The sequence below is a fragment of the Capricornis sumatraensis genome, chromosome 10 (assembly GCF_032405125.1).
Source record: "Capricornis sumatraensis isolate serow.1 chromosome 10, serow.2, whole genome shotgun sequence".
Classification (NCBI taxonomy): domain Eukaryota; kingdom Metazoa; phylum Chordata; class Mammalia; order Artiodactyla; family Bovidae; genus Capricornis; species Capricornis sumatraensis.
In genome coordinates, this window is record NC_091078.1 from 41,212,874 (window position 1) to 41,227,671 (window position 14,798).

Consider the following 14,798-nt stretch of genomic DNA (forward strand, 5'->3'; position numbering starts at 1 on the left):
GCAGTGCTATGACCACCTCTTCTCCCGCCCGGTTGCCACAGCCCACCTGCCCACCGCGGGTTAAGGCTGGGAGGGCGCAGGGCCCCGCGAGGGCCGCCGCACATGCGCCTTGAGGGAAGATGGCACCTGCCGGCTGCTGCTGCGGCGGCTGCTGGGGCGGCGCTGTGGCCGCCGCGGACGCCGCCCGGCGCGTCTTGGTGCTGCTGCTGCTGCTGGGGGTTCTGTCCGCCGGGCCGGGACCCGGCGCCTTAGCCACCGAGCACTACTCGCCGCTGTCCCTGCTCAAGCAGGAGCTGCAGCACCGGCAGCAGCAGGAGGCCCCGGCGGGCGGCGGTTGCAGCCCGCAGTCCGGGGACTGGGGGGACCAGTACTCTGCCGAGTGCGGCGGTGAGTGGGGGGCGGCGGGCGGGCGTCAGGGTTGCGGCGGAGTGCTGGCGCGGCTGGGCCGTAGGGGCTGCGGGCCTCGGCGCCCGTGCTGGACGCCCTGGCCTCGCGGCAGCCGGCCGTGCCGTGTATCCCTGCGGGAGCCGGCTTCTCGAAATGTTGCGCCAGGGCCCCTTCCCGCCGCTCGCACCCACGCAGCTGTGCGCCCTCCTCTTGAGGCCCTCTTGGGGAGGGCGGTGAATAGTGAAAAAAGCTGGCAGCATTCTCCCGAGGCCAGGGCGGGCTCTCTGCAGCCGTAGCAACTTTCCAAAGGGTGGAGGAGGAGATGGCAGGTGGCCCGGGGCAGCCTCAGTCTCTGCTCTGGCCCCCTGCGGGTGCTGTGTGAGCAAGGGAAGGAGCAAAAAGGACCGGACCCGCGTCCGGAGCGGGGATGTCTGGCTCATCTTAGGTCTGGAAATCAGATTTTCTGACCTCCCTATTGAGGTTTTGTATTATACATAGCCTCCAAGAATTTGATCCCTGCAAAAAAGGAGGGAACAGAAGCGTAACTTCATTTTATCTGTTCATTGACATCTTGCTTCCAGTTGTTTAAGACTGACCTGTGATCTGTCAGGTGTCTCCCAGAGAGTAAAAATAGCCCTGTGGGTTCCCATGTATGTCAGAGCCGTCTGTGTGTCTTGGCACTAGGCCAGCTCATTCATTTAGATTGGGCACTGTTGGCCTCAGTTTATTCCTCAGAGGCAGGGTACATATGTCCATTTTTTGAAGTTCTATAGTGGGTCCTTTTGGGCTTCCCTGGTGCCTGTAATGCAGGAGACCTGGGTTCAGTCCCTGGGTTGGTAAGATACTCTGGAGAAGGGAATGGCTACCCACTGCAGTATTCTTGCCTTGGAGAATCCCATGAACAGATGAGCCTGGCGGGCAACAGTTGTCCATAGGGTCGCAAAGAGTCAGACACGACTGAAGCAACTAACACTTTCACTAAGTGGGCATTTTTACCTTTCAGTCCCCTCCCTTCTCCTTCCTCTTTCCTCTTGGCCTGTGTGAGTTCCCTTGAGGTTTGCTTTTGAAATGTGGGGTCTGCTTGACTCATAGGAACTGGCTGGTTGGTTTTATGGCCTGACAGCAGTCTAGCATTGTTTACCTAGGAAGACGATAAGTATTTTTGGTTGAGATGAAATGTCAAGATTAGCACAGTGTGATTTCCTTCCACCACAATCTGACTTCCTTGAGGGAGTCTCACTCGCTGAGGGCTATGTGACTTCTGTATTTTGTAGTAGGCCGTGGCCAGTAACAGCACAAATGCACAGTGGAAAGAGAATAGCTTTTACCTCTGTCACTTTCTGTGACTCTGATCAGGTTAATTACCTGTCTTTGCATAATTGCCGCCTCTGTAAATTGAAGACTGTTCCCTAATGACAGGGTTTCATTTTCTTCACAAGGATGTTGTGAGGAAAATGAGAAATAGCTGTCATTTACATTTGCAGTGCTTGCTGTGTGCCAGGTGCTGTTTTAAGAACTTTGAGTTGGTGAGGCTATTCTCTTAGCCTGTTCAGTTCAGTCGCTCAGTTGTGTCCGACGCTTTGCGACCCCATGAATTGCAGCCCGCCAGGCCTCCCTGTTAGAGCCTTGGTTACTATGTCATTGGATGTTAGCTCCTTTTCTAGGCGAAAACGGAGGCACAGTGAAATCATCACTTTCCTGAGGGCCCACAGTTGGACAGGGAGGAGCCCAGGTAGTCAGACTCCTGACAAAATTTGTATGAAGCACTCAGTGGTTATAATTAGGAAAACACATTTGTAATATTTACAGGCATATAGAAAGTAGTGCATAAACTTTCTCTTCCTTTCCCTCCTGTATTCATGATGCTCGCTGGCTAAAGGAGACCCTGATTCTAGGCAATGAAAGATACAAATCAGTTTAATTATGAAATCAGTTGATTTTGTTGATCTAGGTAACACATTTCATTTTGTAGCATCAGGCTTATGCCAATGGCTAAGAGTCCTCGTTGGAGCCAACTCTGACTTGTATTATGCTTTTCCCTCAAATAATGATAAATGTCGGTTTTCAGAACCAGGGCATTTGGAAGAATCCTGTTCATCCTCCATGCCCTCGCGTATAGAGCCTAATGTTCTCTGCTTCAGAGGATGAACAGAGGCTTTAAGCATTATTTAAATGTTTCAGTTTTCTCTTTGTCTCCTCCATATAGTACTTACTTTCTCAGTCTTCCAGATAGCCTCCGCTGGGCTGACATGAATGTTCCAATAGCAGCTGAAGTGGCTTGGCTGCTGCTGTTGTCACCCGGGAAGTAATTGCCAGGGTCAACTCCTTATGCTCTATGGGTCCCCAGGTGTTCCTGTTAGCGTTACTGGCTGCAGTGTGTGACAGAAGCTCTCTCTTTTGTGATAGAAACTCACCCAAATGTTTCTCTTATTTCTCCATCCTTGTCCTAGACAACCAGATAGAAGCAAGTGAAACCTACCTTGATCCCTCTCTGTTCCAAGAAGAACAGATGTAGCAACACATTTAGGATTTAGAGCGAGCCAGATCATAGCTTCATGCTCTGCATCTGAAGCTCCTAGATGATCAGTATCAGGTCTAAGCAAGTGCCAGGATCCAGAACTAATCAGTTATTCAAAATCAAGACATGACCTCACCAACTATTAATCATGTCACTGGACTGTCCAGCCCCAAATCAAGCCAGCCCCTTTTCAGAGGGTGGATACAGCCACACAGTGGCTTTTCAGAAGCCTTCCCACTACTGCTAGATGTAAATAACTGAGTTGATGCCTGCACAAGCCTGAATCTGCACACCTTTGGATGAGCTGTGTATGTATTCTCTTAAGACAGAAAGTTCAGTGACTGTAGGGCTGAGGAGAATGGCTGGTGGGAGCTGTCGGTCTGGAGAGGACAGTGGCCAGAATCCAGGCCCCAGGGAGCAGCCTCGGGGAGCCCAGTTGCCCAGATGACAAGCTTGGATGATCTCAGTGCCATGGGGCTCAGCCTGGCTTTCCTGTTCCCTAACCCCCCATCAACTTTTTCTCCTCTAGCACATTTTTACATTTTGCATTTTGTTTGAATAGCATGTGTAACCTCAAAATTCTGATACCCTGTTTTCCTATGGTGAAAATCATCCTACTCTTTTAAAAAATGAATACAGTAATGTACATATTTTTTAAAATAAAAGTAGATGCTCCTCCCCTTCCTTGTTATCTTTGCCCTGTGTGTAGTGTGGAATTGTGGGAAGAAAGGAACAGAAGTTTACTCCTAATTCTTTCCTCTGGTTTTATACTTGTCTACACTGCATCCTTATTTAACACAGTGCTTGACACTGAGGTAGGTACTGTTTGTCTCCATTTTACATAAGGGGAAACGGAGGCAAAGAGAATGGTTACTTAGTAGAGAGTCAAGCCAGGGTTTGAACCTGGCCTATCTGTGAACTGCTTGTCAGTAATATTTGCATATTAGTATAATTTGTGTGGGTTTCTTCAGTCGTCTCCGACTCTTTGCAACCCTGTGGGCTATAGCCTGCCAGTCCCCTCTCTCCATAGGATTCTCCAGGCAAGAATACTGGAATAGGTTGCCATTTCCTTCTGCAGGGCATCTTCCCAACCCAGGGATTGAACCTGTGTCTCCTGCATGGGCAGAAGTATTCTTTACCACTAGTGCCACCTTCTTACTAACATTATTGATAAAGTCCTGTGCCCTTTAGATTTGTTTGTCGAGAGTTACATTCTTAGATGGCTTGTCCTATAATTTTATGTTTACATATGCGCAGGGTTGTTCCATTGAATCTGACATTTTGGACTGTAGAGGGGACTGGCCTGTTACTTAACTGAACACCTGTGTGTATGCCTCCTGGATGCTCCTCAGTGTTGCAGGCGCTGGGGTTACAGCGCAGTTGGCTGAGCTCCTCCCTGGAGCCTGTGTGCAGGAATCAGCACGCACTAGGCCTGGGGAGAAGTGCCTCCAGAAACAGAGTGGTGTGGGGATGCTTCTTTGAGAAGCCCTGGGAAGGCCTCTGCTCAGATGACATGAGCAGAGACTCAGATGGAGTGAGACTTGGAGAAATCTTAAGTGTCTTAGTCGCTCAGTCCTGTCTGACTCTTTGTGACCCCATGAACTATAGCCTTGCCAGGCTTCTTTTGCCTGGCATGGATTCTCCAGGCAAGAATTCTAGAGTGGGTAGCCATTCCCTTCTCCAGGGGATCTTCCAGGGATCAAATCCTGATCTCCTGCATCACAGGCAGATTCTTTACCATCTGAGTCATCAGAGAACCATGGTATCCTTAACCTGACACCCTGAAGTCACAGATCTGGTAAAGTAAGGTTTAGTTAAGTTGTCACTTGTCCACTGATTCAAGAAATCAGGTTTTCATTTCTGCTCTTCCAGCCAAAGTTAAGCTGCGTCTCATTCCAGTGTGGCATTCATCTGTATTAAATATGTCTTTGCATGTTCTTTATAGAGGGTCCAGCTGTATTTTAGTTAAAAGGTATGCATTTCAAGTACTTGTTTCAAAAATACTTTTGTTTTCCTTATTTGAAAATGTATCAATAGAACAGTAAATTTATGTGAGTTTTTTTCTTGCTACTGTCTTCTTGAGAGTATTTTGTCTCCTCCTAGGTGGGGTGTTTTAGTACTTGATGTCTTTATGGTCATTTTCAGATAGCCACCTTCATCCAGCCGGTGGTGTTAGCAACTGTCCGTGCTTAATGCCTCAATCAAGTCCAATAATTACTTTACAACCTGAAGTAATTTTCTTCAGTTTGTTGAAATTAATAATCCCAGACTTGAGTTCCATTTTCTCACCATTCTTTATGGAGAACTGAATATTAGTGTCTGTCTGATTTGGGAGTTTTAACTGCCAGATAAACAAGGAAGGAGTTGTGAATGTCGCTCTCTGTTTTTGACAATCAGACGGACTTAAAGATTGTCAGTATTTATGATCTCTCTCTTAATTGAGGAATTGGTTTCTTAAATACATGAAATTGATCTTCTTGCTCACAGCCTTAAATGATGGCTGTGTCTTCAAGGTGGTAAGGAATCAATAGAGGGAAGCTTCTGTGATGAGAGCCATTTCCTCTTTTGTTCTGGCTGCGGGGAAGTTGAGAGCCAAGTTTTATGCCCAGTCATGGCAGCTGTAAGTAACCCTTTCAGTTGCAGTGTTTCCTTGACCCCTTCTTCCCTTGGCCCTGATTTTTGGTGTTATTTATCATACACAGTTTCGTGGCTGATCTCTTCCGATCTTTTTAAAGCACACAAACAAATTTGCCAGTGTAAAGGAGTTAGCTTATTTCAAGCACAGAGGTTGAGGCTTGGAATGATGAAGAGATCCGTGTATTGTTACCTCAGCCAGCCCAGGCCACTTATCACTGGGAGGGTGAGTAGCATTTTTCAGAAAATCATCTGATTTAGGGGTGATTCTTTGTAGTGAGCACCCAGTGAAGCTGGGTGTTTGCATTTGTTGTTCAGTTGCTCAGTCATGTCCAACTCTTTGTGATCCCATGAACTGCAGCTCTCCAGGCTTCCCTGTCCTTCACAATCTCCCAGAGTTTAGTCAGACTCATGTCTACTGAGTTGGTGATGACATCCAACCATCTCATCCTCTGTCATCCCCTTCTCCTGCCTTCAGTCTTTCCAGCATCAGGGTCTTTTCCAGTGAGTTGGCTCTTTGCATCATGTGGCCAAATTATTGGAGCTTCAGCATCAGTCCTTCCAGTGAATATTCAGAATTGATTTCCTTTAGGATTGACTGGTTTAATCTCCTTGCTGTCCAAGAGCCTCTCAAGAGTGTTCTCCAGCACCATAGTTCAAAAGCATCAATTCTTCAAAGCTCAGCCTTCTTTATGGTCCAACTGTCACATCCATACATGACTACTGGAAAAACCATAGCTTTGACTACATGGACCTTTGTCCGCAAAGTACTGTTGGCAAAGTAACGTCTCTGCTTTTTAATATGCTGTTTAGGTTTGTCATTGCTTTTCTTCCAAGGAGCAAGCGTCTTTTAATTTCATGGCTACAGTTACCATGGTATTTGCAAATGGTATTTCCATACTCACTAGCTTTTTCCTGTAGAGCTGTTGTCATTAAGAATTACTTTTATCTTTTGCAAGTTCCGGTATGCTGGTAGATGTGTTCTGCTTTGGGTGACCTGGTGGCTCAAACAGTAAACAATCTGCCTTCATTGCCAGAGACCTGGATTCAAGCCACGGGTTGGGAAGATCCCCTGTAGGAGGGCATGGCAGCCCACTCCAGTATTCTTGCCTGGAAAATCCCGTGGACAGAGGAGCCTGGTGGGCTACAGTCCATGGAGTTGCAAAGAGTCGGACACGACTGAGTGGCTTAACACTTTCACACTTTCACTTTTGGATAACAAAGGTTATTTTTTTCCCCTCTGGATGTTGGCAAAAAATACACGGCCTGGGTTTTAAAATCTAACTGCATGGAGCATGACTACGGGAAATGGCAGAGCACTTTCTCTATACAAACTTTTCAAGAAGTGTTTTTTACAGTGTGTAGATACAGCTTGGCTTCTTTGTACTTGGTAAATACTTGGCTGACTGACCAACTTATACAGCATCTCCTTTTCATAATGTAGTGTTTCAAAGAGGTCATCTTTTCTCTTTGTTTAAGCTTGTTATCTTGCAGCCAGAATAAGTACAAAATTTATCAAAGCAGAATTTTAATACTTTTCACTTTGGGTTAATGCTTCCCAACATTTTCCATCTGCTGTCCTTTTTATTTTCACTCTTTATTGAAATATGACATATGAGGAAAAATGATCGTATCACAAGTGTAAAGCTCCCTAAGCTTTCACAAACTGAGTAATGGATGTAACCAGATAGAACCCCAAGCCAATAACTTCTATCTGTCCTTAAGTGTGTTGATAGTCTTACTCTGTGTCACCCTTGTTTCACTGGGAAATCCTTGCTGTGGCTTCATCTCTGATTCAGGAACTGGCACAGTGCATGGATTCTGCTCGTATGCCGGCATTCTTCACGCGGCCACCCGGGGGTCCTGTGTCAGGAGGTCTGCCCTCTACTTGGCACCACTTCCACACAGGAGACCAGTTGACTTCTCTTGTGACTTTTTTCTGCCTGTGTTTGGGATGTTCTAAGTGATACCATGTTTCCTTGTCAGTCATGGTTTCACATTACTGCCTAGATCTGCTTCAGCTTTCCCAGTAGAGATGATCATGTTTGACAGTAGGTGTGAGCTTAAGAACAAGTCTTCAGCTTGTAAAAGTACACTTTGAGCATCGGATGCGTTTTCAGTCCAGCTTAAACTCCAGGCTAAATGATCAGCCTTTGTGGTTAAGGCCCGCTGCCCTGTTGGTTGCCTGCAGCACCTGCCACCCTATTCTGTTTTTGAATTGGTGCTGTGTAATTTGCTTCCATGCTTCTTTTTCCATTCTGTGCAACTGACCAGCTCCTTTTCTTTTGGGTTTATACATTCTTTACATGTGTTAATACTTTCATGTGAGTTAATACAGCTTCAATCAGATTATATTCATGTTTTGCTAAAAAGCCTTTCTCTCTTTAAGATGGCTTTTGCAGATCCTTGTTCTAGAGGATTAATTATATATGTTGACTTTATAATCTTAATTCTCAGTGGGCAGCCTCTATTTTCAATTTGTTTTATGATAACTTACACATCTCAGGTAAGTAATCTCAGTAATTACACATTACTGATGAATAATATTAGAATAAAAGAAACATAAATTCTTGAGGAGGATAATTTTCCCAGTTACTACTTTTCCCGTTATTACAGTTTGAGAGAAATACCTCTTGAGACCGTCCAGAAAGTTAATATACAGCATCTTTGTTACCGAACCGAACTTGAGTCTACTTGCCCACAGCACAGCAAAGCTGATCTGCTGATACTGGGTTGTCATGAAGGAAAGTTTAGTGTTTATTTGCAGGGCACCAAGCCAGGAAGACGGAGAAGGTGATGGCACCCCACTCCAATACTCTTGCCTGGAAAATCCCATGGATGGAGGAGCCTGGTGGGCTGCAGTCCATGGGGTCGCGAAGAGTCGGACACAACTGAGCGACTTCACTTTTACTTTTCACTTTCGTGCCTTGGAGAAGGAAATGGCAACCCACTCCAGTGTTCTTGCCTGGAGAATCCCAGGGATGGCAGAGCCTGATGGGCTGCCGTCTGTGGGGTCACACAGAGTCAGACACGATTGAAGCAACTTAGAAGCAGCAGCAAGCCAGGAAGAATGGCAGCTTATGCTCAAAAAACCCAAACTTTTCATAAGCTTTCAAGGAAGGGTCTTAAATGCAACCTTTGGGATGAGAGTTATAGGCTATGGATTTTCTTCTGATTGGTTGATGATGAGGTGATTAGGTGTTGTTTTGAAAATCTTAATCATCAACCTTCTGGTTCCAGCCAGCCTGGGGCTACAGGCTTGTGGTCAGCAGGCAGTCACCATCCTTCACCTGGGTGGGCTCTCCGCTTCTGCAGAACATCTCCAAGATATGCATCAGATTGTTATGTATATCCCTTCAGGAGGAACTGGGACTTTTATTGCTGAACTATTATTTAAGCTACCATTGCTTTTTTTGCTTTGAATTGATGCTTTTGAATTGTGGTGCTGGAGAAGACTCTTGAGGATCCCTTGGACAGCAAGGAGATAAACCAGTCAATCCTAAAGGAAATCAGTCCTGAATATTCATTGGAAGGACTGATGCTGAGGGTCCAGTACTTTGGCTATCTGATGTGAAAAGCCAACTCATTGGAAAAGACCCTGATGCTGGGAAAGATTGAGGGCAAGATGACAAGGGGGCCTCAGAAGATGAGCTTGTTGGATGGCATCACCGACTCAGTGGATATAAGTTTGAGCAAACTTAGGGAGATAGTGGAGAACAGAGAAACCAGTTGCTATAGTCCATGGGGTTGCAGAAAGCTGGACTCAACTTAGCAACTGAACAACAACAACTTTCCTTGCTTGACTGCTTTTCCTTAGTTTGTGTATTCCCTCACTTCCCTAAATGGTTACTGCTTGAATGTGCTCTTTGAAACTCAGGGAATGCCTAGGGAACTAAAGCCTTTTTTCTACAAACAAGAAAAAGGGTATATGGAGGGGCTTTTGTACCTGGTTTTATACTTGGTTTCAACAACTGCCACTTTTCTTTGATGCTCCTCAGTCTTGAGGGGAACAGGGGCAGAATGAGAAAGAGAATAAAGTTTTGAATAGAAAGGTTAATCATAAACTTTACAGGACAGTTTTGTGTTAGGGGGATCCAATTTCATCCTCAACAGTGGTTGTCTTACAAATGTGGAAATGGATAAAAGCAAAGGTACTATAAGTTAATTCCATGTAGCACCTGCTTGGCCTTCAGGTAGCTGCTCCAACCACAGGTTATCCTACAGTCGGGACTACAATTGTCAATAAATGTCTGGCACTTGACTTCCAAGTTGTAGCTCCTCCATGGGAAAAGCCCAGTCATCCTTGTGTTCAGGTGAACCAGGCCCACCATCTTTTATACCTAGAGTGAAGTGGTCAAGTGATGAGCACAGCAGCAGCTCTGGAATTCCTTATAAAACATTTTCCTTCAGGGATTGGCCATGGGGTTTGCTGTTGGCAAGCTTCTCAGTCAGTTTTTTACTTGCAGGACGGGAATGGGTGTCATATGCACTCTCCTCCCAGTGACACGTCTCTCCTCAGCAGAAGGTAACGCTCTCCTCTTACTTGATTGAGAAGGAAGCAATGAGGAGAGAACTTCCACGCTTTCCCACCGTCCTAGGTGTGGTCCAGTTGCCTTGGAGGGTGCTTCTGCCTACTGCAGCATTCTCCTTGTGCCCAGAGTCATTCCTTCACATCTTCCATCAGCATAGAAATGGTTATAATAGCTCCCATCTTGCAACAAAGACAGGACCACCAAGTCCTTCCAGCCACCACCTCATCTCTCTGTTTACTTTTACCGCAGAATTCCTCAAAGAAGATGTTTGTATATACCGTCTCCATGTCCTACAGTCAGGTCCCATATCTTCACCCAAGACACTCTTCTTAAAGTCGGCTGTGTATACAGCTTAGGAGAAGAAAGAAAGAAGTTGGATGGCATTGCTGCAGTAAATTATCACTAGGCCCCTGCATTGGTATGATGAGTGATGACAGATGTGCTGTGTACCTCTGTCCGTGCAGTATCCTGGAGCATAACTGTGGCAAATCGTCATCTCAGTTTCTCTGTTTTGTGACCTTGAACATGTCCATTAACATTGATCGTCATTCCCCTTGGGTACAATGAGCCCAAAATATGTTCTACCAGTTTCAGAGAGTGGAGCATCAAAAAAAAAAAAAAAAGTTTGTGAAATTATTTTGAAAGCTGTAAAGTACTGTGGAGACCAAAATAAACTTCAAGAAAGCAGGAGGAAGAAAAGAACCAGGAATTTTCAGGAAAGAACCAGCAATTTTAGCCTAGATGTATATATTAACATTTTACAGTCATTCTGTGAACTGTATACATTACGTCCATTCCTCACAATTGCCCTATGAGGGGATGTGGTGGTACTTATTCCTGTTTCACAAATGAGGAAACTGAGGCTAAGAGAAATCCTGCGCAAAGTCAGACAGCCAGTTAGGCATCTAATCTGAGTCATTCTGTGCTCTGAACCACTGCTGCCAAACTAATTACATCTGAAGCCAGGGAAAGGGTAGATTTAAATATTAAAAGAAGAGCTGGTTCTTTGAAAATACAGACATTAATTAGACTAATTTAGCAAGGCTAATCAAGAAAAATGAGAAGAAACCAGTATAGCTGGCCCTTGAACAACATGGGTTTGAACTGTGCAGGTTCATTTATACGTGGATTTTTTTCAGTAGGAGATGCTATGGCGCTACATGATCTGTGGAGTAAATGTGATTGTGAAACTGCGGATTTGGAGGGCTAACTATAAGTTATACACAAATTTTTAATTGCATGGAGAATCAGCACCCCTAACCCCTGTGTTGTTCAAGGATCAACTGTATTTCCCTTTAGGAATCATTGTAACTCCATATATCTTTATTGACAAAGATGTAGAACAATTCTAAGAAACAATTATAAAATCCCTCCTCAGAAAAAGGTAAATTACCAAGTTTATTTTCCCTCTGCCTCTTAAATATCTTGTTTCCATCAGGGTCAGCTCTTCTCATTGAACTTAAGCTTCCTTAGAGATCCTACCTGCTTAATCATCCACCATTTATGATTATCAAATTTATATCTGTAGCTCTCTCTTTCTATGAAATCTCCTACTACACACAAGACAGCTCCTGGTTTAGCATGTCACGAACACTTGGCTTAAACTGAAAGTTAGCGCTTTCAGTTCAGTTCAGTCGCTCAGTCGTGTCTGACTCTTTGCGACCCCATGAATCGCAGCACGCCAGCCCTCCCTGTCCATTACCAACTCCCCGAGTTCACTCAACTCACGTCCATCGGGTCAGTGATGCCATCCAGCCATCTCATCCTCTGTCGTCCCCTTCTCCTCATGCCCCCAATCCCTCCCAGCATCAGAGTCTTTTCCAACGAGTCAACTCTTCACATGAGGTGGCCAAAGTACTGGAGTTTCAGCTTTAGCATCATTCCTTCCAAAGAAATCCCAGGGCTGATCTCCTTCAGAATGGACTGGTTGGATCTCCTTGCAGTCCAAGGGACTCTCAAGAGTCTTCTCCAACACCACAGTTCAAAAGCATCAATTCTTCGGCTCTCAGCTTTCTTCACAGTCCAACTTTCACATCCATACATGACCACAGGAAAAACCATAGCCTTGACTAGACGGACCTTAGTCAGCGAAGTAATGTCTCTGCTTTTGAATATGCTATCCAGGTTGGTCATAACTTTTCTTCTAAGGAGTAAGTGTCTTTTAATTTCATGGCTGCAGTCACCATCTGCAGTGATTTTGGAGCCCCCAAAAATAAAGTCTGACACTGTTTCCATTGTTTCCCCATCTATTTCCCGTGAAGTGATGGGACCAGATGCCATGATCTTCATTTTCTGAATGTTGAGCTTTAAGCAACTTTTTCACGCTCCACTTTCGCTTTCATCAAGAAAAGCACTCTTCCTCTTAAACTCCCAACTTCAGTTACTGGCATAGCTCTGAATCTCTAGCTGCACATTCTGGGGATAGTGCCTCTTTCCTCCTCCCATCCCCAGTTTTACTCAAGCTTTGTCTTTTTTACTTCATATCTCTTTAGACTATGACCCTGTTTTAACTCAGTGGCCTCTGCATTTGTTGGGACTTTCCTGCATTTTAACTAGTCACAGCCTGCATCTGGCCTTCCTGCTTCAGTCTCCAATCCTCCTGTCACCACCATCAGTGATCTTCCTGCTGAAGCTTTCTGTGGCATCTTAGTATTAAAGAGGAAAGGAAATAGATGAACTGGATACTAGAGAAACTAGGAGAGGAAATAAGGGAAATTGCAGGACTAAAAAAAACATAGCCAGAATAAATGAATTAGAGCAACAGTGAAATTGATCAATAGATCCAGGAGCTGCATCTTCGAAGAATAAAATAGATCAGTCTGAGAAGGCTAACATGTAAATAGGGAGCAGATGCAACTGTATGTAATGAATGAGGGATATGTGCGCCACTGGAGAAGCCATTAGAATTAAGAGAGAACTGCATAGACATCTCTGCTAATAGGTTAAAAATATGAAGCAATAGAGAAATATCCAGAAAAAAGATGTAGAAGAAGATGAGATTCTGTAATGTGTTTTTAGATTATTTCTGCAGTAATCACAATCCAATTACTTGTATGACCTAAACAGTGAGGAAAACAGACATTTCCTAATTTCATGGAAATCAATATCATTTAAATACAACTAGGTTATAACTCCACTCCAGTACTGTTGCTTGGAAAATCCCATGGATGGAGGAGCCTGGTAGGCTGCAGTCCATGGGGTCGCTGAGGGTTGGACATGACTGAGCGACTTCTTTCACTTTTCACTTTCATGCGTGGGAGAGGGAAATGGCAACCCACTCCAGTGTTCTTGCCTGGAGAATCCCAGGGACAGGGGAGCCTGGTGGGCTGCCATCTATGGGGTCGCACAGAGTTGGACACGAGTGAAGTGACTTAGCAGCAGCAGGTTATTATTAGAAGATAGCTGACTCCATAGTGAATTAAATATTTTTAGATTAAAGAGCAAATTTAACCTCCTAGGCCAGACAACTCTAGTTACAACTAGAACAAACTATTTTCCTATCACAGATCTTACCAAGCCACCAAAAACAGTGATGCCAGAATCTGATAAAGTTGGGGAGTGCAGGAAGGAAAGAAAGCTGTTAACATAGTTATAAAAATCCTAAGTAAAATATTAGTAAACTAAAGCCAGCAAATAAAAGAATAATCTGCCTTGATCAATTAGTTTATTCTAGAAGTACAAAAGAGTGTTCAACTTTGATCACTTGATAGATCAAAGGAGAAAAATCATACGATTAACATAGAGAAATATCCAAAAATCACCCGATACATTTCAGTCAGCTTTCGAGATTTAAAATTTTTGGTGAAGGGGAGAATTCTTCCTTTATATGGTAAAATATATCAATCTCAAAATAGCTACAAAGAGCAGCTTCCCCCTGGATGTTTAAAAATGTTAAATGAAAAAGTACTATTGTCAGAAGTTGAGGACATTCTGGGTCATCGAATGACATGTTAACTTCAAGAATAATCTGGGATGCCTTTTATCACTAGTGCTGTTGAGCACTTTGGGGAGGTTTTATCCAGTGCAATAAGATGCTAAGTGAGTATAAATATTAAAAAGACTTTGATACAATTATGTGTAGTTGATAAAGTGATCCACTGTAAGACATTAATAGAGCAGTTAAAAGTTCAGTAATGTGGAGGTGAAATATTCACCTCTAGTCAATTAAGAAGACGAAAGATTGACAGCGTGCTGTATCTCTGCCTGGACCGCTCTCCCAGTCCTGCCAGTCTCCCACGGACCTTCACCTGTCAAATCCTTAACTTTGTTCGGATCTGCCTTCACTGTCAAGCTCCGGGAGTTGGTGATGGACAGGGAAGTCTGGCGTGGTGCAGCCCATGGGGTCGCAAAGAGTCAGACACGACTGAGTGACTTTCACATAAATCATCTCAAAGATGTTTTTAAAAAAGAAGTCTAGAAATAGATCCGTGGAGAAGGAAATGGCAACCCACTCCAGTATTCTTGCCTAGAGAATCCTGTGGACAGAGGAGCCTGGTGGGCTGCTGTCTATGGGGTTGCATAGAGTCAGACACGATTGAAGTGACTTAGCATGCATGATGCATTGGAGAAGGAAATGGCAACCCACTCCAGTATCTTGCCTGGAGAATCCCAGGCACAGAGGAGCCTGGTGGGCCGCCATCTATGGGGTCACACAGAGTTGGACATGACTGAAGTGACTTAGCAGCAGCAGCAGAAATAGTTTCCAGTGTCTAAATGTCTTATAAAGG

General features: G+C 44.6%; 1 protein-coding gene across 10 annotated transcripts in view; it reads left to right on the forward strand.

The window, feature by feature from the left end:
* The first annotated feature begins 119 nt into the window (after positions 1-119).
* The window catches only part of TTC13 (tetratricopeptide repeat domain 13), an 81,173-nt gene continuing 66,494 nt past the window's right edge, over positions 120-14,798 (forward strand). For all 10 annotated transcript variants that reach the window (XM_068981860.1, XM_068981861.1, XM_068981867.1 and 7 more), the window contains exon 1: positions 120-387. In XM_068981860.1, the coding sequence (XP_068837961.1) occupies positions 120-387 (268 nt within the window). The remainder of the gene's footprint in view (positions 388-14,798) is intronic.